General features: G+C 40.4%; 1 protein-coding gene across 4 annotated transcripts; it reads left to right on the forward strand.

Moving 5' to 3' along the window:
* Positions 1-333: 333 nt before the first annotated feature.
* ZNF527 (zinc finger protein 527) lies at positions 334-22,240 on the forward strand. Of its 4 annotated transcripts, XR_010124922.1 has the most exons (6): positions 340-461; positions 3,372-3,445; positions 8,259-8,385; positions 9,436-9,531; positions 17,494-19,406; positions 20,571-22,240. XR_010124922.1 is itself a non-coding variant. In XM_054462477.2 (5 exons), exons 2-5 carry the CDS (start codon positions 3,413-3,415, stop codon positions 19,065-19,067), a joined length of 1,830 nt encoding a protein of 609 aa, XP_054318452.1. In that variant the 5' UTR covers positions 334-461; positions 3,372-3,412; the 3' UTR covers positions 19,068-22,240. The 4 variants fall into 4 exon arrangements, 2 of the variants coding, with proteins under 2 accessions (XP_054318452.1, XP_054318455.1); XM_054462477.2 differs by having other exon boundaries at positions 334-461; positions 17,494-22,240; XR_010124923.1 differs by lacking the exon at positions 9,436-9,531 and having other exon boundaries at positions 339-461.
* Positions 22,241-25,603: the final 3,363 nt, after the last annotated feature.

Genomic DNA, 25,603 nt, shown 5'->3' on the forward strand with positions numbered 1-25,603 from the left:
GAAGCTCCCTGCACTGACAAAATCCGCCGCTCCTTTCGTCGGCAAGCATAAAGGTGTGCAGCAACAGTCACACACGAACTACCACACCCAAGCATTCAACCGGTCAGCCCTGCGCGCAGCCTGGCCGCTTTCCCCAACACAGCAGCTCAGGGTCACTGGAGAGCCTAGGACCGCGCACAGCCCTCTCTGGTACCAGCCACCGCGGCGCAGGCGCGCAGTGGAGGGGGCCGCGGGGTTCTCTGGGAGATGTAGTTCAACGATGACGGCCGTTGCGCAAAGCGTTCTGGGGCTCGTGGTTCGCGGGGTCCATGGGGAATTCGGTATCGCTGGTTCAGATCTCGCAGAGCTCAGAGTCCTGCACGCCTCAGTCCTCGCCTCGCTCCTCCTCGCGGAGGATTCTGGGAGGTGACGTCGCGGGTCTCGGTCGCGGGGCCCGTTTGCAGAGCCCGCGGCGCCGGGAGGTGAGTGGGGCCGGGCCCCGGGCGGGAGCGGGAGGTCAAGGGCGGGCTCTGGGTGGACCGGCCGCGCCAGGGATGGGAACCCGGCAGGAGTCGCTGGGGAGGCCGTGTGTGTTTCACTGTGTTACCAACTATGTGACAGGCTGCGGGTGTGACAGAATGTGATCTTGTGTCTCTGTGTGTGTGCGCGTGCGCCCGCTTGTGTGTGACTGTAACCATCTGTGGGGGTGAAACTGTGAATATGTGTGTTTGTGTGTGACTGTCTCTGCAGGTGTAGCTGTGTATATGTTTATGAGAGACTGGGGTGTGACATTGTGTGTTTGTGTAAATGCATGTATATGGTTATGTGACCACCTGTTTCTGCAGATACAACTGCGTTTGAATGTGTGTGACAGCAAGTGTGATTGTGTGACTATGACCATCTGTCTCTGCAGGTATAGTTTTGTATCGTTAATTGTGACAAGATGTGTGACTTCTGTGGTATGCTACTTTGTGTGTGATTGTGTGTGATTGTTTATCTCTGTTGGTGTAATTGTATGTGACCATCTATCTTTGTGCTTATGTGGCTGTTATTGTGTGAAATTATGGGTGTGTTTGTGTGACTCTGTATATATTTGTGATTGGGTGAGAATTTGTGTGTACATATGAGATTGTGGGATTGATGTATGAAGCACAGAAATATTAAAATTGCCCAAGTTCACACAGTTAACAAGTGACAGCACCAGAACTCAAACCCAAGCAGTTTAGCTCTAGAGGTCTCGCTTTTTTTTTTTTCTCTCTTGAGATGGAGTGTCACTCTATTGCCCAGGCTGGAGTGCAATGATGCGATCTCAGCTCACTGCAACCTCCACCTCCCAGGTTCAAGTGATTCTCCTGCCTCAGCCTCCCAAGTAGATGGGATTACAGGTGCGCACCACCACACCTGGCTAGTTTTTGTATTTTTAGTAGAGACGGGGTTTCGCCATGTTGGCCAGGCTGGTCTCCAACTCCTGACCTCATGATCCGCCCACCGGAGCCTCCCACAGTGCTGGGATTACAGGCGAGAGCCGCTGCGCCCTGCTGCAGTTTTTATGGACAATTTCAAGCTGCACTACACTAAGGAAATAACTGCTGGGAACTGAGTTGCCTAGTGCAAAGTAGTCCAGAATTAGGGGGTGAAATTGGGGGGTGATGTATACTGAATTCTAGGTCAACCACAATTGTCCCTTTCTTTTCTTTCTTTTTTTTTTTTTCTTTCTTTTTTTTTGAGACAGAGTCTTGCTCTGTCCTGTAGGCTAGAGTGCAGTGGTGCAACCTCGGCTCACAGCACCCTCTATCTCCTGGGTTCAATCAAGCCTCTCACCTCAGCCTCCAGAGTAGCTGGGACTACAGACACATGCCACCACTCCCGACTAATTCTTGTACTTTTTGAGGAGACAGGGTTTTGCCACGTTGCCCAGGCTGGTCTTGAATTCCTAGGCTCAAGTGATTTGCCCACCTTGACCTCCCAAAGTGCTGGGATTACAGGTGTGAGCCACCGTGACCAGCCTGTCCCTATTTTTACGATGAAGAAATGTTGGCTCTAAGAGGACAAGGCACTTACTTCAGATTGCCCAGTTTGTTGTTGCTTTAGTATTAAAATTTGGCGATGTTTCCCTCAGGCTGCGTTTCTGTAGAGAAATAAAGGTAACATCTGCCATCTCTAAAGATGCCTCTCTAAGGAATATATGGCATTGATTACTCGGGTTGTGTTGAATATTTCCCATTCAGACATCACGGCCTCTCAAAAGAGGACCGGTTTTGAGGTCACATTTCAGTTGGACCCCTGACTTTGAGTTGGTTGTTTAAGCTTCTGGAACCTCCCTTTTACTACCAGTAAAGTGGAGATATTAATACCTATCTTTGTAGTTTTGTGGAGCAGTAGTAGTTCTGAGGATTAAATGAGATAATGACACAATGAGATAATCGTGTGTGACAGTCTATCTTTGTGCTAATACGGCTGTGTGTATGTGAGAGAGATTATGCCATTGATTGTGTAAATGTGTATATGTTTGTGATTGGGTGAGAATTTTATGTGTATGTGAGATCGTGGGATTAATTATGTCGGACCTAGTCTGATTGTGAGGCACAGGAAGATTAAAATTACTTGCCCAACACAGCATGAGTTAACATTGTATATTTATATTACATAAGGCACAGTAAAATTTATTTATTCATTTATCTAATATTTTTGAGAGACTACAATCGTCTGGTGGTGTTCTGTCATTAGAATACACCAGTGAACCAAACAAAACCTAGTTCTCTTGGATCTTACAATCTTGCATGGGAAGAGAAACAATAAAGAAACAAAGCAGTATGTAACATGTCCAGTGGTGATAAATGCTGAGAAAAAAATACTTCAGGGTAAAGGAAAATGGAGTACCTGGAACAGGGGTTCCCTTGAGGTAGAATTTTCAGGGAAGTCCCTCTGATGAAGGGACACCTGAATGCAGATAGGAATAAAGAGGAGTGGCCCATGCTGGTGTCTGGGAGAAGGTTCCAGGTAGAAGGAAAAGGCCACAACCCTGAAGGAGGGTTGTACAGTGTTTGAGTAACAGTAGGAAGACGTGTGCCTGGAGTGTGGCGAGCAAGGGGCGGAAGGGTAGGAAATTAGGTCAGAGGTGCAGCCAGGCGCCAGATCATGAACCACCTTGTTGGCCGTAGGACAGACTTTGGATTTTGTTGAGTTCAGGCTATGCGTCCTTAATATATAAGTCAAGACTTTGAGAGTTAAGTTCAGCATTGGATGCTACCCCGCCACCCCTGGCCAGATCTTGGAAAAGGTGAGGCTGGTCCATGGAGGGAGAAGAAAGGGGCAATAGTATTTTTGTGGGTCTTGGACCAAAAACACAGGGCTGGCACATCATCATTTCTTCGTTAACTCTCCCTTCTCAGGACTTTGTTCTTCTTCAGAAGAGAAAACTGAAAAAGGAGGAATGGCTGTGGGGCTTTGTAAAGCCATGTCCCAGGTAAGCATACTCTTTCACTTTGTTTTCAGACATTTGACCTCATTTTTCAGGACTTTGGGACCACAGGGAAAATCACAAATAGCCCAATGAGCACCCCTTCCACTTTTCTCTCTCCACCTTTTGTTCATATAATCCTTCTACAAAACATTTAATATTTTAATATCTTTTTTACTCAGCATTATGCTCAAATGTGTGATGGAGCAGAGCTATCCTCTTTAGATGGATGACGATTTGTTGAGTGCACATGAGTGCACGCGAAATAAGGGATAGAGTTTGATTACTGAGTGATCTATTGAATAGGGAGGTCAAGGATGGCCTCTCTGAGGAAGTGACATTTAGCAAAGCAAAACTTCAGTGAAAGTAGCAGGTAAGTTTTGTGGAGATCTGGGGAAGAGCTTTAAAAGAAGGAGTACAAAGTTATTATGCTGGGAGCATGTTTGGTATATTCCAGGAATAGCAATGAGTCTGTCCTTGGAGGGAAATGAGCACTATGATGTCAGAGGTATAGCTGGGAACCAAATTACATAGGCCCTTTTAAGTCATGATCTGAACTTTGAATTTGGTTCTAAGTGAAGGAGAGCCATTGGAACATTTGTGGTCTGATTTGATTTATGCCTTAAAGTGAAAACAGATAGCAGGGGAGTACAGGTGGAAGCAGGGAGGCCAGTCAGGAGACTTAGTAATCCAGACAGGAGGTAATAGCAGCCTGGACCATGGTGGTGGCATTGGAGCTAGTGAGATTCTGGGTATAGACTGGAGATAGAAAATGCGATTTGATTAAGGATTAGTTGTGGCATGTGAGAGGAAGAAGTCAGGATGCCTACAGAGATTTTTGGCTAGGCAGCTACATGAATGGGCATGCCATTTACTGAGCTGGAAAGACAATGTGAAGTGAGATGGATATCAAGAATTGAGTTCTGGATATATTTAGAGACCTTTTGGATATCCAAATGGAATGCTGATTATACATCTGGAGTTCAGGAATATAGATGTGAATTTGGGAGTCCTTAGTGTATTTTTTTTTTCTTTCTTTCTTTCTTTTTTTTTTTTTTTTTTTTTTTTGAGACAGAGTGTTGCTCTGTCGCCCAGGCTGGAGTGCAACGGCGCTATCTCGGCTCACTGCAGCCTCTGCCTCCTGGGTTCAAGCGATTCTCCTGCCTCAGCCTCCCGAGTAGCTGGGACTACAGGCACACGCCACCATGCCCAGCTAATTTTTGTATTTTTAGTAGAGATGGATTTCGCCATGTTAGCCAAGATGGTCTTGATCTCCTGACCTTGTGATCTGCCTGCCACGGCCTCCCAAAGTGCTGGGATTACAGGCATGAGCCAGCGTGCCCGGCCGTCCTTAGTGTATTTAAAACATGAGACAGGGATGAGATTATCTTGAGGACAAGGTTGTGGTGAATGTAGATAGGAAAGAGATCGAAGGACTGGGCTTAGGATGTTCAACATTCAGAGCCACACAAGAAGAGGAGGAACCGGCAAAAGAGACTGAGAAGAGCTGACGTAGAAGGAAGACCAGAAGAGTGTGGGTTCTGGAAGCCAAGAGGAGAAAGTGTTTCAAGGATGGGATGATCAACTGAGCTAAGTTCCTCTGAGAGGGACTGAAGAAGACAAAGACTGAGAACTCACCGTTGGATTTGGTAACATGGAAATATTCTTGACAAGAGCTACTTCATGGAATGACTGGGATGAAGACATCATTGTGGTAGGTTTAAGAGAGAATGGAGGCCGGGTGCGGTGGCTTATGACTGTAATCCCAGTACTTTGGGAAGCCAAGATGGCGGGACCATCGCCTGAGCCCAGGAGTTCAAGACCAGCTATGTATGCAGGGCAACGTAGGGAGACTCCATCTCTAAAAAAATTTTTAATACTAAAATCCAAAAACATAGGCATGATGGCAGATGCCTATAGTCCCAGCTGCTTGGGAGACTGAGGTAGGAGGATCGCTTGAGCCCAGGAGTTTGAGGCAGCACGGAGCTATGATTCATGTGGTACACATTACAGCCTGTGCAACAGAAACAGAGTGAGACCCTGTCTCAAAAAAAAAAAAGGCTAGGTGCAGTGGCTCATGCTCATGCCTATTATCCCAGCACTTTGGGAGGCTGACGCAGGTAGATCACCTGAGGTCAGGAGTTCAAGACCAGCCTGGCCAACATGGTGAAACCCCGTCTCTACTAATAATACAAAAATTAGCCAGGTGTGGTAGCACATGCCTGTAATCCCAGCTACTAAGGAGTCTGAGGCAGGAGAATCGCTTGAACCCGGGAGATGGAGGTTGCAATGAGCTGAGATCGCGCCATTGCACTCCAGCCTGGGTGACACGAGTGAAACTCCATCTCCAAAAATAAAGAAAAAAAAAAGGCAGGAAAAAGAGAATGGAACGAGGAAGGTGAGGACAAAGACAGTGAATTTAGACTTACAATAGTGTAGCCAGCAGGCGCATATGAGTACTCTAAATTGTGATACACTATAAGTGCAAAGTATATACCAGATTTTGAAGATTCAGTACAAAAAAGAGTGTAAGAAGTCTCATTAATTTTTTATATTGATTACATGTTGAAATGATAACATTTTAGATATATTGGGTTAAATAAAAATGATATTTTTTCTATTTATTTTTTTCTTGTGACTACTGGAAAATTTCAAATTACATATGTGACTCAAGTATTTCTGGTGGATAACACTGGTCTAGACAACTTATGGGAAGAGTTTTGTTATTAAGAGGAGTAGAGAAATGGGACAATAGCTAAAGGGAGACAATGGAAGGTAACTTATTTATTTATTTATCTATGTATTTATTTACAAGAGGGAAGATATTGCATCAGTTTTTTTGCTGATTGGAATGATCCAGTAACGTGAGAATAGTTGGTAGTAAAAGGGAGAGAGGGAAAATGTCTTTGTGTGGGCAAGTGGAGGGACTGGTCTTTGAAGGCTAGAGTTTTATCCATAGTCACAGAGGGCAGACAGAATATACAGGTATCACTACAGATACAGAAGGGTAAGTACATATAGTGGCTGGAGGATGAGGAAGTTAAAAGTGAGATCAGGATGAGTTGATGGTGGTTCGAGAGAGAGTTATGAAATAGTTATCAGGAGAGGGGGAGAGTGAATTTATTAGGGAAGCATAGTAGAGTGGTTTTGCAGTGCTTTTGAGGACTTTCTGGCCATATGCAAGAAGTACTTTGTGTCAACATGTTTTATCAATCAGGGTTCTAGCAAGGCAATCAAAAGGCGACTATTTAAAAGATATTATCAGGACATAGAGAAACTATAAAGGATCATGCCGTACTCTGGGGTTCATAACAGCATAGCTCTCTTACTAACCCTAGATCTTTGAATCCAGAGACAGAGAGCTGGGTGGAGGGGCCCCTGACAGGTGCTCTGAACTTTGATTGAAAGACAGAGACCACCCAGGGTGGCACTCCCACCCAGGCAGGGAGCCAGAGGAATAACTATTCTGCCTTACTTACCTTCCTTTCATCTCTTGCTTGTGGCTGAACCCAGCAGAATATGGGATGGGACAAGGGAGTTTATTGATGCAGTCAGCCTCCTAGGACTCAGAAAAGAGTAGAGGAGTACCTGGAAGTTATACAGCACTATGGAGTTGTGTAATTTTTTCCCTAGACACATTCAGCCGTAACCATAATTCCACTATGTAGAATAACCATATTTGGTATTTCTTTTCTTTTTTTTTTTTTTTTGAGATGGAGTCTTGCTCTGTCACCCAGGCTGGAAGTACAGTGGCACAATCTTGGCTCACTGCAGCCTCCTCCCGAGTTCAAGCAATTCTCCTGCCTCAGCCTCCCGAGTAGTTGGGACTACAGGCACATACCACCATGTCCAGCTAATTTTTATATTTTTAGTAGAGACGGAGTGTCACCATTTTGGCCAGGCTGGTCTCGAACTCCTGACCTCAGGTGATCTGCCTGCCTTGGCCTCCCAAAGTACTGGGATTATAGGCGTGAACCACTGCGCCTGGCCTGATATTTCATTATTTTTGATTAAAAAAAAGAGAACATACTGTACATACTGGAACCCTATCATTTTTGAGCACCGAATACTCTTTTCTTCATATGGACATTTTATAGGAAACATCACCATTTATTCCCTGAGCAGCAAATATTTACTGAGAGTTTACAATGTGATCAGTTTTGTAATAGATACTGGATATATATCAGCTTATAAAACAAATCTCTCTCCCTTCACTCAGCCTGCAGTTCAGTGCTGTAGCCTAAATTATATATATATATATATATATATATATATATATATATATGGCCTGAACATGTAAGTTTTTTCCAGATTTTTTGCATAACCTTCCAATGAAAATTCTATCTAAGTCACTTCACATATACCTCATTATTTCTTCAGGATATGTTCCTGGACGTTTCTGCTTACATATAAAGTCTAACTTTCAGGCCATACCCTTTTGTTAAAGCCCAATTCAAGGTCTTTCTCCTATTCTGCCCCACCCGATGTCTAAATTTGGGGAATATAAAGGAATCCCCCATATAAGATTTTCTTTATACTTAGTATATGTAACATACAATTTAGTCTTTGCTGTTTCTTGTTATAAGCTAATTTTGTGTATATATGTCTTTTTTACAAAAATGTAAAATTTTCATATGGTGAGTCTGTTTCTAATATTTCTCTTCTCTTAAAGTATTTGACAAACCTCAGCATGTAATTGTTCTCCAATAATTATTTTCCTCGCATCACTTAGAGCTTTGAACTCTGGCCAAATTCATCTTTTTTGCTAGGACCATATAGGTGTCTGGGCACCTGGTGAACAAGAATTTTTTTATTTCAGGGGTTGGTGACCTTCAGAGATGTGGCGCTAGACTTTTCCCAAGAAGAGTGGGAATGGCTGAAGCCATCTCAGAAGGATTTATACAGAGATGTCATGTTGGAGAACTACAGGAACTTGGTATGGCTTGGTAAGGATGTTTCTCCCCCATAATTTAAAAATCTTCTTCTGGGGTGTTTTTGCTTCCTCTGTTGAGAATATCTAGGACATCTTAAGACGTCTTAAAAGCACTTACTTGCCTTTCTACTTCCTGTTCCCAGGAAATGATTTGAAATATATATATATATATATAAACTTTTTAAGTTTCTTAAATTTTAATTAATTAATTTACTTTTGGCAGACATTCTGAACACATGAAGTAATTTCTTTTTTTTTTTTTTTTTTTGAGACAGAGTCTTGCTCTTGTCACCCAGGCTGGAGTGCAGTGGTGCGATCTCGGCTCACTGCAACCTCCGCCTCCTGGGTAGCGATTCTGCTGCCTCAGCCTCCTTAGTAGCAGGGATTACAGGCGCCTGCCACCACTCCCAGCTAATTTTTGTACTTTTAGTAGAGATGGGGTTTCTCCATGTTGGCCAAGCTGGTCTCGAACTCCTGACCTCAGATGATCTGTCCGCCTTGACCTCCCAAAGTGCTGGGATTACAGGCGTGAGCCACCGCGCCCGGCGTATGAAGTAATTTCATAGAGTTGGAAATGAGTAGTTCCCTTTGCCGTAGAATGGTGGTTTGGAACAGCAACATCAGCATGTCCTGGGAATTTGTTAAAATGCAAATTATGAGGCCCCATTCTAGACCTACAAAATCAGAAACTCTGGGAGTAGGCTCAGTAGTCTGGGTTTTAATAAACTCTCCAAATGACCCTGATGTCTGTTAACGTTTGAGAGCCACTGTAGTTTCTGATGCAGTAGTTCTGGGTTGGGGCCTGAGAATGTGCATTTCTAATTAGTTCCTAGGTGATGGCTGCAGCTGCCATAGCACTTTGAGAACCACTGCCACGGCAGAAGCTTCATCCTCCTCCTCATCCATACAAGCGTCATTCCATTCTCTAGCCCTTCCTCTAATGTCCATTCTTGCCTGATGATCAAGAGATCGGGTCTGCATCCTAGAACAGCTGTGGCATGTTGATTTGTTTGTCTGTATGTCTGTCTGTCTCTTGCTCTCATTTTTCTTCCCCTGTGAACAGGACTCTCCATTTCTAAGCCCAACATGATCTCCTTACTGGAGCAAGGGAAGGAACCGTGGATGGTGGAGAGAAAGATGTCACAGGGTCACTGTGCAGGTGAGTGACAGATCACCAGGCAGGGAGGACTATTGTAAGGTACTCAACCAAGTAGTAAGTAGGAAACTGTTTTGAGCTTCAGGTGGGATGAGAAGTGAAATCTCCATAGTATGTGCTTCCCTAGAAACCTCACCACACCCTGGGGTTTTTTCTTTTTCTTTCCTTCAAATTATACTCTCTGGTCTTCCACCTATACCTTGAATCTCAGTCCTTCTCAGCTCTTCTTTTCCTTTTATGGTTAGAATTGTATTACATTTCTAGATTTCTTTTTCAGAGTTTTTATTTTTATCAGAATTATCAAAGATATGTACACACAGTGTTTAAAAAATCAAGTAGTAGTATTAGGTTGGTGCAAAAATAATTGCAGTTTTGCCAAAAAACGCAATTACCTTTGCACCAAAAAGCCTATACAAGGCTTTTTCCCTTAAAGAAGGAATTCTTGTTCTCGGCTCCCCAGTTTCCCTCTTCCTAGAGCGATCCACTTTCTTTTCTTTTGTAGTTTCTTTTGGTGTTCCCTTCATGTCTCCAAAAATATGTTAATGTTGCTACTCTTGATTTTTTTTCAGGGTGAGCCCTTATTCGGTATCTTCTTATAAGAAAATAAGGAGTTAGCACTTTCTTCTCTTGAGTCCAACACATAACGCACACACACAAATACACACATTTCCCATCCCCTATCTTTCAATGTCATCATTTTGATTAAGTCACTATTCAGCATTTATTTTATTATGGCCATTTAGTGCTAGTCATAGCTGTGCTGTGCATATGCCAAGTTACTTTTTCTCTACACCTTTTTATTTTCCCTGGAGTTAATAATGACTTGGGAATTTTGTTTGTCATTTTTTTTTTTTTTTGCTTAGTTTATGTATATATATATATATCCCTAATCCAGTTCCCGACTTACCATCAATTGTCTGAATCTTTCAAGATACTTGGACATATTAGGTGATCTATTGACTTCATCTTCTTGGAGAAATCTCTCCTGGAATCCTCAGATATGCTTCACTCTACACAAATGGCTCATTATATTTGCATGCATTCAATTTGGATCTATCTGATTTATCTAATATTTTCTCATAATTAGATTGAGGTAGTGCATTTTTGCAAAGAATGTCACAGAAATAATGTTGTATCTCTCTCAGTGCATCATTCCAAAGGATGTATAATGTCGACATGTCTTATTATTGGTGATGTTAACTTTGCACACTTAGTGAAGGTAGTGTCTGCTTGGTTTCTCCATTATAAAGTTCTTATTTTTCTATTTGTAATTAATAAATATCTTGGGGGAGATACTTTGAGATTATTCTGTTTCTTCTGTAATTTTTGCCCATTTATTTTAGCATTTGTTGCTGGATCTCTTCAACAATTATTACTGTGGTATTAACCTAATGTTGATTTTTTCCATTTCCCTCTTTTCTTTGTGTATATTAATTGGGATTGTTCTGTAGGAGGAGCTGCTCCTTCCCCTCCATTTACTTATATATTCAATTATATTTATGGATTTTTTTTTCCTATGAGGTAAATCTAATTTACCTCATAAAATTTAATGACTTCATAAAATTTAAATGGATTTATTTTTGGATTTATGGATTTTTATTTCTATGAAGTAAATCCAATGAATCATTATGTTTCTCAAATCGTTCCAGCTTTGAATGTTGGAATCTCCTTCACATTGGTTCCTTTGACCTTCTGACATGCCCCCATGCATTTTTTAGGCACGTCCTTCCTTCTAGCACAAGGTATTCCAGGTTCTCTTATTTTCCTTGCCCCAGCCTTGAATCAACCACTTCTCCAAGGAGCCCTCATTGCTTTATTGGGAAATGGTGTTTAGAAACCAAGCTAGGTATGCTCTAGGCTACTAGGATATCACTACTTCTGGCCCTGACAGCAGCTAAAGCTAGGAAACAGATAGATAGATAGGTAGATAGATAGATGGATAGATGGATAGATAGATAGATAGATAGATAGATAGATAGATAGATAGATAGATATTTACACACACACCCCTATATTTATTTCTGCCTCTTTTTTTCCCATTTTTTATTACCTCTATCTTTTTATATACTAAAACTATCAGTTTATATTAATAACTTGATTTCTAGTCCTGCTTTACAGGGTTTATTGTAGCCTTCCTCCTTTACTTATTTGTAATTTCTTTTTCTGATAATGAGAAAAAATATATTTACCTATTTGTTCAATTTTAGTATACACATAAAGAAGTTTCAGAATTTCTAACCTATTTCTCTGTGAGAAATTTACCAACTAGATTTAGGTATTTGTGTATAGTACTTTTTGTTTTAGTCTTATAGTGTCCGGTCAAAATACTATTTCCAAAATTACTTAGGTTAGTTATTTCAGGTCCATTTGTTACTGTTTTTGTTTGAGATGGAGTCTCGCGCTGTCACCAGGCTGGAGTGCAGTGGGCAATCTCGGCTTACTGCAACCTCCGCCTCCCTGGTTCAAGCGATTCTCCTGCCTCAGCCTCCCAGGTAGCTGCGAATACAGGTGCGTGCCACCACACCTGGCTAATTTTTGTATTTTTAGTAGAGACAGGGTTTCACCATGTTGGCCAGGATGGTCTCAATCTCTTGACCTCGTGATCCGCTCCAGCCTTGGCCTCCCAAAGTGCTGGGATTACAGTTATACCATGTCCGGCCGTATATACGTAGTTTTATAAGGAATTGCTACATTCCCCTCCAGAAAAGTTGTCTGCTTAGTTTTTTTCCTGCTGTAACAAATTAGCATACATTTAGTGGCTTAATACAACACAAATTTATTGTAGCTCTGGAGGTTAGAAGTAAAAAGTAGGCCTTACAGAGCTAAAATCAAGATGTCAGCAGCCTACATTCCTTCCTAAGACTGTATGGGAGAATGCGTTTCCTTGATTTTTTATGCTTTTTTTTGAGACGGAGCCTTGCTGTGTCACTCAGGCTGGAGTGCAATGGCACAATCTTGGCTCACTGCAACCTCCGCCTTCCAGGTACAAGTGATTTTCCTGCCTCAGCCTCCCGAGTAGCTGGGATTACAGGTGCTCGCCACCATGCCCGGATAATTTTTGTATTTTTAGTAGACAGGGTTTCGCCATGTTGGCCAGGTTGATCTCAAACTCCTAACCTCAGGTGATCCACCCTTCTTGGCCTCCCAGTGTGCTGGGATTATACAGGCGTGAGCTACCACACCCAGCTGATTTTTTTTTTTTTTTTTTTTTTTGTGACAGAGTTTTGCTCTTGTCATCCAGGGTGGAGTGCAGTGGCGCGTGATCTTGGCTCACTGCAATCTCCGCCTCCTGGGTTCAAGCGATTCTCCTGCATCAGCCTCTCAAGTAGCTGGGACTACAGGTGTGTACCACCACACCCAGTTAATTGTTGTATTTTTAGTAGAGATGGGGTTTCACCATATTGGCCAGGCTGGTCTCGAACTCCTGACCTTGTGATCCACCCGCCTCGGCCTCCCAAAGTGCTGGGAGTACAGGCATGAGCCACCGTGCCCAGCCTATTTTCAACTTTTTAAAATAACTTTAAGTGTAGGGCTTATATACAATACAGATTTGAGTTTTACTTTATAAACCAATCTGATTATCTTTTCATTTTAATAAGTGAAAGTCTAATTACATTTTTGATAAATTTGGGCTTAATCCTATATATTGTCTTATGTTATATTTTCTGGGTTTTATAGTTTTTAAAAAGCACTTTCAGGCTGGGTGTGGTGGCTCATGCCTGTAATCCCAGCAGTCTGGGAGGCTGAGGTGGGTGGATCACGAGGTCAAGAATTCAAGACCAGCCCTGGCCAACATGGTGCAACCCCGTCTCTACTAAAAATACAAAAATTAGCCGGGCGTGGTGGTGTGTTCCTGTAATCCCAGCTACTCGGAAGGCTGAGGTAGGAAAATTGCTTGAACCTGGGAGGTGGAGGTTGCAGTGAGCTGGGATCGCACCACGGCACTTCAGCCTGGGCGACAGAGCAAGACTCCATCTCGGAAAAAAATTAAAAAATAAAAATAAATAATAAATAAAAATAAATAAATTAGCCTGACATGGTGCTGTGCACTTATTATTCCAGCTACTTAGGAGACTGAGGTAGGAGGGTCACTTAAGCCTGGGAGGTCAAGGCTGCAATGAGCTGTGATAGTGCCACTGGACTCCAGCCTAGGCTAGGTGACAGAGCAAGACCCTGTCTCAAAAAAAAAAACAAAATGTGTACATTGAAGTAAAATTGCTGGAACATGGAAGTGCATGTTTTAATTTACAAGATACTCAACTTGTTCTGGGAAGTGATTCTATCAGTTTAGGCTCGTACTAACAATGACAGTGTCTGAGAATGGCGTTTCCTTCCTCTCTTGATATTCTTCAACTTAAGCTTTTGATATTGTCCTTAATATTGTCTAACTGAAATTTCTGCTGATACGAGGAAGGGAAATGCTCTTATGGTTTTAATTTACTAGTGATATTATTGAGCATCTTTCCAGGAATGCATTGTCTATAAAGTTTTTCTCTTCTGTGAATTACCTGCTCATACATTTTTTTGTTTTGTTTTTTGAGACAGGTTCTCACTCTGTTGCCCAGGCTGGAGTGCAGTGGCATAATCTTGGCTCACTGCAGCCTCTACCTACTGAACTCAAGCAATCTTCTCACCTCAGCATGCGCACCACTGCACCTGGTTAATTTTTTTATTTTTCTTGTAGAGACGAGGTCTCACTGTGTTGCCTAGGCTGGTCTAGAACTCCTGGGCTCAAGCAATCCTCCCATCTTGGCATCCCAAACTGTTGGGATTACTGGCATACTTCCATTTTTGGAGAATTAGATTATTTTTCTTTTTCTTACTGATTTGTAGTAGAACTAAATTCTGGGCATTATTCCTTTTTCTATGATACATGTTTTAGTTGTTTTTTCTCAGATTGTCCCTTGCCTTTTGACTTTGTGTTTTCTCCCACACACAAGTTTTCAAGGTTGATGTCAACTTCATTCCCTTCAACCAGATGTGGTCAGGATGGTAGTCAGGAGGTCATGCTCCTCTTCACTGTGTTCTCTGTGTCTTGCAGGTTTTTAATGCTGTAAGTGTGTTTCTCTTGATATTGTTTTCTTGACCTTTTCCACAATGATAGGGAATTTTACAATTCAACCCTGGTTGAGTTCTTTCACAGAGATTTCGGTGGAAGAAAGGTATAAAATGCAAGGGCTTAGGTCCTATTATTGGTTTTGGAATGTTATTTTTTTGTTCATAATTTTCTTTTATATTAGTGATTACTTTTGTCCAAGTTTATTTAAAATAATTTTCTTAAGTTCTGAAATAAAATCCATACGGAATTCTGGTTGAAACTGACCTGATATAAATTAACCTGTGGTAAAAACGTATGCATATATTATTTTTTTGCTTTGTTGCAATTATATATTACATGGGTTCATTTAAATCTTCCTTAGAAGAATTTCATAACATTTTGTAGGACTTTTTTTGTGTTCTTACCAACCTTACTCCCTTCTCTCTTCCAATTACTTACATAGCAGTTGTAATCTCAACTCACTGCCTTCACCTCAGTTTCTCTTCCACTGTCTTATCACTTGTAATCTGGCTTCTGCCCCTCTAGTTTAGTTACATCCAGGTACCCTTCTTCATTTTCATATCCTTCAGCTTATTGAGATGTATAAGATAGTTCTTACCACTATCCATTTTCTCTTTTCAGAGCTCTGTTCTCCCTTTAATGGACTCTTTCCCCTGTTTTTCTGTTGTTTCCTCATTTACCATAAGATCTTTGTCATATTAATGTGGATCTCTGTCCAGTTCTGTCTAGTAGAACTTTCTTTTCTTTTCTTTTTTTTTTTTTTGAGACAGTCTAGCTTTGTCGCCCAGGCTGGAATGCTGTGGCGTGATCTTGGCTCACTGCAACCTCCACCTCTCAGTTCAAGCAATTCTCGTGCCTCAGCCACCTGAGTAGCTGGGATTATAGATGTGAGCCACTGCGCCCAGCTAATTTTTGTATTTTCAGTAGAGACGAGGTTTCACTGTGTTGGCCAGGCTGGCCTTGAACTCCTGGCCTCAAGTGATCCACCAGCCTCGGCCTCCCAAAGTGTTGGGATTACAGGCGGGAACCCCCATGCTCGGCCTCTAGTAGAAATTTCTGTGATGATGGAAATAATCTATATGTGTGCTTTCTAATACAGTAGCCACTAGCCACATTTGGCTTTGAGTGCATAAAATGTGGCTAGTGTGACTAAGGAACTGACTTTTTAAAATGTTATTTAAATTTAAATTGCTGCTTATACTTAGTGGCTACCGTATTGGATAGCATAGCTCTATACAGTCTTTTAATCAAGAGGATCCAATCTGTAAGTCTATATGTAAAGATAGTGGTTGGAGCTCCAGGCACCTCAGAGTCTCCCATGTTGGAAAATATCTGTAGTCTTCTCCCATCAGGCTTCTTTTATTCAGCATTGTTAGTTATTGTATAAATCTGCTATTTGCCTGGAGTAAAGACTTAATTTTGGTAAGATGGAGTATAGTGGCTTCAGGTGATGCCTACAAGAGACGAGATCCAGGCAAGTGAGTGAGGGAACAGAAGTAGTTGTATTTCTAGGGAAGGAATGAATGGTATGGACCTAACAAAGGACAGGCGAACAAGGCCTCTCAGGCCTGGGTGTAGACAGGGTAAGAAAATCCAAAGCTGTGCATAGGACGGACTGATAGGGATGAGGCTTTCCTTGGGTGAAGGGTGTATTGGAAAGAAGAAAGATACAGATGAATAATATTTCCTTTTCAATTTTGTTCTGACCTATACTGGAGATAGCTTTACTTTTCAACAGATGAGAAACTGTTATGGCAAAGACTGTATCTATTTAACCCCCAAATGCCAAAATACGTAGTTCTAAAATAATCCCTAACCACATCTAAGCATGAAAATGTCTCTGTCACTGAAATAGTCACTATATTTTGGAATCCTGATTATAGCCTTGAACACCAAGCTCATATTCTCCGAGAATTATTCCTTAACTAAGCTAGTGAGTTTTGATCTCTTTTTTCCTGACATTTATACCTGTAATAATCTATATCATGTTAGCTTATCCTTCATTATGTGCCATATGGAATTATCACCTGCACAGGCTTGAGCTCTCAGAATTTACAAAAGGTAGAAAGACCTTGTGTCAGGCTTTCCCCCCTCTACTAGGTACTTCAGACCTACTAGTAGGTTCTATGTATTTGAATATATTGGCTGATTATTGTGGTGTGAAAGGACTTTCTCATTTTTTGAGATCATCTTCTAAAAAATAGTTTCATTTCTACCTTACCCCAACCAATATCCTCTCCTGAAAGTATCACGTATTCTTCTCAGTAGGCGTCATTTTCCCTTAATGATGAGAAAAGCTGACCACTAGGTTTCTTTTAATCACTGAGAAAAAATATATATAAATTTTCCCTGGACCCTGATAAAAATCTTAGAAGTTGTTGAACAGCATTAGTGGAAAAAGTTGCTTGAGATTAATCTGGCAGCAGTCATCCATTTAACAACATGCTGACATTGTCCGAGGCATTGGATGCAACAATAGAAGAAAAAGGGGTGAACATCTGTCCCTGCCCTCATGGAGCTTTCAGTCCTATGAATACCAGTGCAGGATGGACAGGAGGGTTTAAAGACTAGAGGCAGGGAAACTGGCTGTGATCTAATCAGACATCCTCAATTCCTTATCTTGTTAGCATTTAGCTTTGCCTGCCTTTTGATGACCTGCATTTTACCTGTGTCCCCAACTACCACCTCTCCATCGTCAACACATATACCTTCCCTTCTCAGCTCTCTTTATTCTTTGTGCTTCCATTGTCTTTTGTTCATATTGCATGGCCATATTTGGGAGCTATTAGAACCACATATTTTCTACCCTCCTTCCCCCCAGTTAAATTCTTCCATTTCTTCGATAACAATTTTTTTCCTCATAGCAAGAGAACAAAGGAGACATTTGCTTTCTTGATATTTTTCAGACTGGGAGTCTTGGTGTGAAATTGAGGAATTATCTCCAAAATGGTTTATTGATGAAGATGAAATATCCCAGGAGATGGTAATGGAAAGGCTAGCAAGTCATGGCCTTGAATGCTCCAGTTTCAGAGAAGCCTGGAAATGTAAGGGTGAATTTGAGCTACATCAAGGAAATGCGGAGAGGCATTTCATGCAAGTGACAGCTGTTAAGGAAATCTCTACAGGGAAAAGAGACAATGAATTTAGTAAATCTGGGAGAAGCATACCCCTGAAATCAGTATTTTTAACACAACAGAAAGTTCCTACCATACAGCAAGTACATAAATTTGATATTTATGATAAACTCTTCCCCCAAAATTCAGTCATAATTGAATATAAAAGACTCTGTGCTGAGAAGGAATCTTTGATAGGTAATGAATGTGAAGAATTCAACCAGAGTACGTACTTTAGTAAAGATATAGGAATTCCTCCTGGGGAGAAACCTTATGAAAGTAATGATTTTTCAAATCTCTTAAGTTTCCACTCATTACTTACTCAACATCAGACCACTCATTTTGGAAAATTACCCCATGGATATGATGAATGTGGTGATGCCTTTAGCTGTTACTCATTCTTTACTCAACCTCAGAGAATTCACAGTGGAGAGAAACCATATGCATGCAACGACTGTGGAAAAGCCTTTAGCCACGACTTCTTTCTCAGTGAACATCAAAGAACTCATATTGGGGAGAAACCTTATGAATGTAAGGAATGTAACAAAGCCTTCAGACAGAGTGCTCACCTTGCTCAACATCAGAGGATCCACACTGGAGAGAAACCGTTTGCGTGCAATGAATGTGGGAAGGCCTTTAGCCGTTATGCCTTCCTTGTTGAACACCAGAGAATTCACACAGGTGAGAAACCATATGAATGTAAAGAATGTAACAAAGCCTTCAGACAGAGTGCTCACCTTAATCAACATCAGAGGATTCACACTGGAGAGAAACCCTACGAATGTAATCAGTGTGGAAAAGCCTTCAGCAGACGCATAGCCCTTACTCTGCATCAAAGAATTCACACGGGAGAGAAACCCTTCAAATGTAGTGAATGTGGGAAGACCTTTGGCTATCGCTCACACCTGAATCAACATCAGAGAATTCATACCGGAGAAAAGCCCTATGAATGCATCAAATGTGGGAAGTTTTTTAGGACTGACTCACAACTTAATCGACATCATAGAATTCACACTGGAGAGAGACCATTTGAATGCAGTAAATGTGGGAAAGCCTTCAGTGATGCTTTAGTTCTAATTCACCATAAGAGAAGTCATGCAGGAGAGAAACCGTATGAATGTAACAAATGTGGGAAGGCCTTCAGTTGTGGCTCATATCTTAATCAACATCAAAGAATTCATACTGGAGAGAAACCCTATGAATGTAATGAATGTGGGAAGGCTTTTCATCAGATCTTGTCCCTAAGACTACACCAGAGAATTCATGCTGGAGAAAAACCTTATAAATGTAATGAATGTGGGAATAATTTTAGCTGTGTCTCAGCCCTTAGACGACATCAGAGAATTCATAATAGAGAAACACTCTGATTATAACAAGTACAGGAAAGAAAACATTTGGTTACCACTCAGTCGTTATTGAACATTAGTGAGTTCTTTTTGGTTAGTAATTCTTTGAATGTAGTTCATATTTCAGTTCATGAGTATCCATTATTTGAAGTAGCTCAGTAGTAGACATCTGTGACTTTTTTTTTTTTTTTTTAAAGACAGAGTCTTGCTCTGTCACCCAGGCTGGAGTGCAGTCTTGGCTCACTGCAGCCTTTGCCTCCTGGGTTCAAGCAATTCTCCTGCCTCAGCCTCCTGAGTAGCTAGGATTACAGGTGCCTGCCACCATGCCTGGCTAATTTTTGTATTTTTAGTAGAGACAGGGTTTCACCATATTGGTCAGGCTGGTCTTGAACTCCTGACTTTAGGTGATCCACCTGCCTCAGACTCCCAAAGTGCTGGGATTATAGGCGTGAGCCACCGCCCCCGGCCACATCTGTTACTTTTTGATCTGTTCTATACCTGGCTTACCCCACCCTCAATGCATATGATTCTGATGAAACTGTTAATCAGGGACAGCAGTGGATTGGTCACAGGCTGGCCAATTATTTCCCCCAACCTAGTGATAAGGGATTGGCAAATGGGCCTGTCTGGATCAATGAAGTCCTTTGCGAGTATTCCTATGGGCAGTGAGAGAGATTTTAGTCTGGAATTGCAAGTTTAAAGGATTTAATAAGATTAAAAACTCACCAGAGTAGCCTTTTTGCCACTCATGAGGAAAGCTTTCCCAAAGAGAAATCTAGCAGAGGAAAATGGAGATGAGAGACAGAAATCTGATGATACTGTTTGATCTCCTGGATCCAGTCATTCCTGACAGTTATACCATCACCATCCTTTTTCACTTTTTGTGATCCAATAAATTTCCTTTTTTTTTTTTTTTTTTTTGCTTAATTTGGATTAGATTTTTGCCTCATGGAATTAGAGTGCTGATTCACACATTCTATGTTTGCTGTACGTAAGAGAAAGCCTTAATTTTTTATGTGGCATAATTATTTATCCTGAGGAGAAACTTTATAACAAGTTTATGAAAGTTGAATACACTGCCTTCATAAAACTGAGATAATTGTTACATTTTATTTGTTGATAAAATTATTTTAGCGTTTCTTAGTTTTTTTCACATTATGTCTGAATATTTTAAAATTCACCAAGTAAAATTCTTTAACAGGCTTCCCCTTAAGGAGTTAAAATCATTTGTCACAGTGACTCACCATTTGCCTGTAAAGAGAGAATGGAAAGCTAAGGGAATAATGGTTTCATTTGTTTAATGAATGGCTCTCCATCTTCAAGAAATTACTTGATTTTCTTCTTTCAGTATGGGTCTAAACATACTCTGTGGCAGAATATAATAAAATTAAATTGTAAATGAGGTCTTTTGTGGGTGAGCTCTAAATTTGGTTTAAGGCCGGGTGCGGTGGCTCACGCCTGTAATCCCAGCACTTTGGGAGGCTGAGGCAGGCAGATCACCTGAGGTCGGGAGTTCAAGACCAGCCTGACCAACATGTAGAAACCCCATCTCTACTAAAAATACAAAATTAGCCGGGTGTGGTGGTGCGTGCCTGTAATCCCAGCTACTTGGGAGGGTGAGGCAGGAGAATCGCTTGAACCTGGGAAGCGGAGGTTACAATGAGCGAAGATCACGCCATTGTACTCCAGCCTGGGCAACAAGAGCGAAACTCCTTCTCAAAAAATAAAAAATAAAAAATAAATAAATAAATAAATTTGGTTTAAGGAGTGTATGGATAACTTCTTTGCAGCTAGAGATATCAGACAAAGATATTGCTGGCAGAAAGAATGAGTCATTTTTAACAGATGGTAAAAGTAAATCAGTTAATGCCTAAAATTTTTAGAGACTAAATCATTTCCATTATTGGGAGTAATGAGGAAGATGAAGGTGTGGGGCAATACATTTCTTTTTTATCTGAATGGATATAGGGAAGTAAACTGGTGATAACGGCAGCTGGGCCATCTTGAATAGTCAGAACCTGTAAGAATATTGGGTATTGCCTGAAGAGCATCTATAAGAACATATCAGAACAAATGAAAGAGGAAAGAATGAAGGATTTATACATGTGCATAGAGTGAATATATGTGTGCATAGAGTGAAATATTCAATTTATACTTATTTCTAATAAAATCTGAAAATTATTTTTCATAAATATTCAAATTCCCTTTAAACAGCTTAAAATACCGATTTAGTGACTCAATACTTCAAACCTTGAATGGAAACAAATATGATTATAAAATATTTCTAAACTCATGTTACATCTAATCTGAAATATTAATATTATAAGCTTAATTCATGTCATCATTTCTTTATTTTTTTATTATATTTCCTGGAGGTATAAGGATATTTATTTTTATAATTTCCAAGCACTGAGTAATAATTTATTTCAGAAAGTTTCAGAAGGTTACAGTAAACTTACCAAACTTGAAGAATAACTCAGATCAGTAAGAAGAGTCTGAGTTACTCACTAATTGATTTTTTTGTTTGTTTTTTTTGAGACAGGATCTCACTCTGTTACCCAGGCTGGAATGCGGTGACACAATCATGGCTCACTGCAGCCTCAACTTCCCAGGCTCAAGCGACCCTCCCACCTCAGCCTCCTGAGTAGCTGGGACTACAGGTGTGCTCTACCACACCTGGCTAAGTTTTGCATTTTTTTATAGAGATGGGGTTTCGCGAGTTGCCCAGGCTGGTCTCGAACTCTTGGCCTGAAGTGATTTGCCCATCTCGGCCTCCCAAAGTGATGAGATTATAGGGATGACCCACTGTGCACGGCTACTAATTGATTTTTGATCTAAATATGGCACCTGATTTCATCCTTGAGAGTGATGTAAACCTAAGCTACTGGTTCATTCTCTGTTTATATAGTTAAACTTCACTTGTAATGTTGATAAAATCTTTTGTACCCATGTGTTTAGCTTAAGTGTTTGTATTTTACAATCTGATGTTTCTCCTCACAATGAAGTACTAAATTTTGTTTCTCTTCAACTGTACAACCCATTGTCTTGTGATATATTGACCTCATCTCTTAGGATTAGTGAAAATTTATGCTTTATTAATATTTGATTGTTATTAGGACCATCTAGAGATTTCTGTTTGTGTGTATGTGCAACTGAAGATGTGTATTTTATTTAAATTTTTTGTATTAAGTGTCTACTGTGTGCCAAGCTTTGTTCTAATCTAAGCAATGGAGATACAGCAGTGAACCAAACAGACAAAAATTCCTACCTTCAGAGAGCTAATTTCTAATAAGGAAGACAATGAAAAAGATATGTAAGTAAAATATATAATATGTAAGAAAGTAAATTCCAAGGCGAAAAAGATGAAGGAAGGGATGGGGAGCCAGGGAAGGCCCCTTCTGAAGTTAACTTTTGAGTGAAGACCTAAGAGAGAGATATCTATCTATCTATCTGTCTATCTATCTATCTATCTACCTACCTACCTACTCATCCATCCATCTATCCAAACTACATATATATACCCACCTATAGACACACTTATATGCCTTTATAGCTAATGGGAAGGAAATCTTTAGTGGTATATATACATTTACACTTTATACTTACTAATTTATTCTCATTTTATCATGTCTACATATTTGTGTGTTACATTTTAACACTTTTGACTCAGATGAATTTATGGCCTTCTACAATCTAAACAAATTTCACTTAATTATAGTGTATTTAATGTTGGTGCTTAATTTGTCAGAATTTAGCCACTGGGGATTACTTTAAGAAAACTCCTTGCTCCCTCCAGTACATGAATTTTGGACAAAATTGCTGCCATTATGATTGAGCCCGTTTTAGAGATCGCCGGGGAAAAAAATGTTTCCTTTTTAGAACATGGTTTCATGCTGATTTCTGGTTCTGTCTCAGTATATTTTGTTATGCCCTACTAAGATTTTCAACTTTATTCACAAAACTCGAGACAGGGAGGTAACAGATTGGATGGTGGAGAAAAGTAGATTGCTGGAAGCCATGAGGTGGCGATACTTCACTAACAGAGGAATAAGTCACCTTCCTGGACAGCTTTCTTAGACAGGCATTTACACAGTAATTCCTCACATATTCTTTGAGAAAGAGTAGTGAAAGTATCAGCTCTTTGGATATTGGGACAAGTATGGACTTTGGAGTTAGACCTACATATGGATGTCAACTCTTTGTCAGGAGAGCTTGAATAAGTGATTCAGGCTCAGTTTAGTCATCTGTAACACTGGAATAATATTCTAGCCTTTTGATTTTTTGCGAGAATTAATTGAAAGAATGTAATTTGTAAACAGTTAACAATGGGGTTATTATTAATGATAAAATCAATCGCAAGGAGTTGGACTGTGTCCCTGAAAGCCAGCTACTCATGGGGAACGGAAGTGTGAATTCAGCCCACGTCCTTCCTCTACGTACATGGGTTGAGTCCCAAACAGCAGTGGCCCCAGCCCATCTTTCTGATCCTGGAGTGGTAGCTGCAGCTCCAGAGTCTCCCAGAGCTCCCTCTGTTTGGATATATATATCTCCAACATATGTATATATATATATATATATCTCCAACATATGTATATATATATATATATATATCTCCAACATATGTATATATATATATATATCCAACATATGTGTATATATATATATCCAACATATGTGTATATATCTATCTATCTATATATATATCTATATATATATATATATTTTTTTTTTTTTTCTGAGACGGAGTTTTGCTTTTGTTGCCCAGGCTGGAATGCAATGGCAAAATCTCGGCTCACTGCAACCTCCCCCTCCTGGGTTCAAGCGATTCTCCTGCCTCAGCCTCTCGAGTAGCTGGGATTACAGGCACCTGCTACCACGCAAGGCTAATTTTTTGTCTGTGTGTTTTTAGTAGAGACAAGGTTTCACCATGCTGGCCAGACTGGTCTTGAACTCCTGACCTCAGGTGATCCTCCCGCCTTGGCCTCCCAAAGTGCTGGGATTATAGGCGTGAGCCACCATGCCCGGCCTTGATATTTGAGACTGTTAGGACTCTGACTTTTTTTTTTTTTTTTTTTTGAGTCAGAGTCTGGCTCTGTCTCCCAGGCTGGAGTGCAGTGGTGCGATCTCGGCTCACTGCAATCTCCACCTCCTGGGTTCAAGCGATTCTCCTGCCTCAGCCTCCTGAGTAGCTGGGATTACAGTCACCTGCCACCATGCCCGGCTAATTTTTATATTTTTAGCAGAGACGGGGTTTCATGTTGTCCAGGTTGGTCTCAAACTCCTGACCTCAGGTGATCCACCCGCCTCAGCCTCTCAAAGGACTGGGATTACAGGCACCTGGCCAGGATGCTGACTTTTATTAACAGAGGCCAGGAAAAGAAAAAGATAGGCATAGCTCTTGGTTTTGTTTGTTTTTGTTTCATTTTGCATTGATTTTTTTTAGACTTCAATTCATAGTACATTATCAAAATAATTTACTGTCACACCAATTTCTTGATTTGTTCCCCACTCCATCATTCCCAATTCCTATTCTTCATAGGCACACACACAGGTATGTTTGAAATGCATTCTTAAATGAATGTGCATTCCCATAGTACGAATGGTACTATGCTACCAATTCATTTTTTTCTAGTGGGAACTGATTTTTAGATTTGTCATGTTTCTCTGTGCATAGTGCTCTAATACTGTTCATCCCTTCTAACATTTGTGTAGTAATTCATTGTGTATATTTACATTTTACTTATCTATTCCTGTAGTGATGGATACAACTCCTGACTACCACAAAGAATATTCTTGCAGACTGGAACTAGATTAGACTATTTGCCTGGCAATTGGCTAGTGGGATAAAGAGTTTTTTGTACACTCAATGTTCCCAGGAACAACTAGATTGCTTTCTAGAATGGCTGCAACTGTTTACATTCTCACCAGCAGCACCTCTTTCTACACATCCTTGCAAACACTTGTTCTTGAATGTGTTCGTTTGCATTATTAAGGACTACTGGTGAATTAGAGCACATCTGTATACTTGTCACTCACTTGGACACTTTCTATGAAGCGTTTATTCTTACCCTGTTTATCCCTTATCAAATAATTTATCAACTCTATTCATAAAAGTTAAGATTTAGTTGAAAATCCATCTGGCCTTCAGACTTTTTTTCCCCGAAAGAATGTCTCTGTATATGACTTCAATTTATTAGGTTTATGCAAATATATTCATTTTGTTAGGTTATCAACTTTTCTTACAAATAGTCCTTTATAATATTTTTATTATTTTAACTTCATGTTTATTTGCATCTTTTTCATTTTCTCATTTGAATCTTTGCTCATTTTTTGAATATCAGCCTTAACAGAGGTTTATGTAACTTATTGATCATTGATCTTTTCAAAACCCTGTCTCAGTTTTGTTATCCTTTTCTCTTACTTTTTTCTAATTCTCTATTTTATTGATTTCTTTATCTTTATAATCTTTTTTGTTTCTTTTAGTGTGCTTTCTTCCTCCTATTCCACACTTGTAAATTGAGAATTTGATTTTTATTTTTCTTGATAAATGTATTTAA

The sequence above is a fragment of the Pongo pygmaeus genome, chromosome 20 (genome assembly GCF_028885625.2).
Source record: "Pongo pygmaeus isolate AG05252 chromosome 20, NHGRI_mPonPyg2-v2.0_pri, whole genome shotgun sequence".
NCBI classification, from domain to species: Eukaryota; Metazoa; Chordata; class Mammalia; order Primates; family Hominidae; genus Pongo; species Pongo pygmaeus.

Coding starts and splice junctions, on each gene's coding strand:
- ZNF527 (XM_054462477.2), top strand. CDS start 3,413: ATGGCTGTGGGGCTTTGTAAAGCCATGTCCCAG. Junction 3,446..8,258: donor TTTGTAAAGCCATGTCCCAG/GTAAGCATACTC, acceptor TTTTTATTTCAG/GGGTTGGTGACCTTCAGAGA. Junction 9,532..17,493: donor GTCACAGGGTCACTGTGCAG/GTGAGTGACAGA, acceptor GATATTTTTCAG/ACTGGGAGTCTTGGTGTGAA.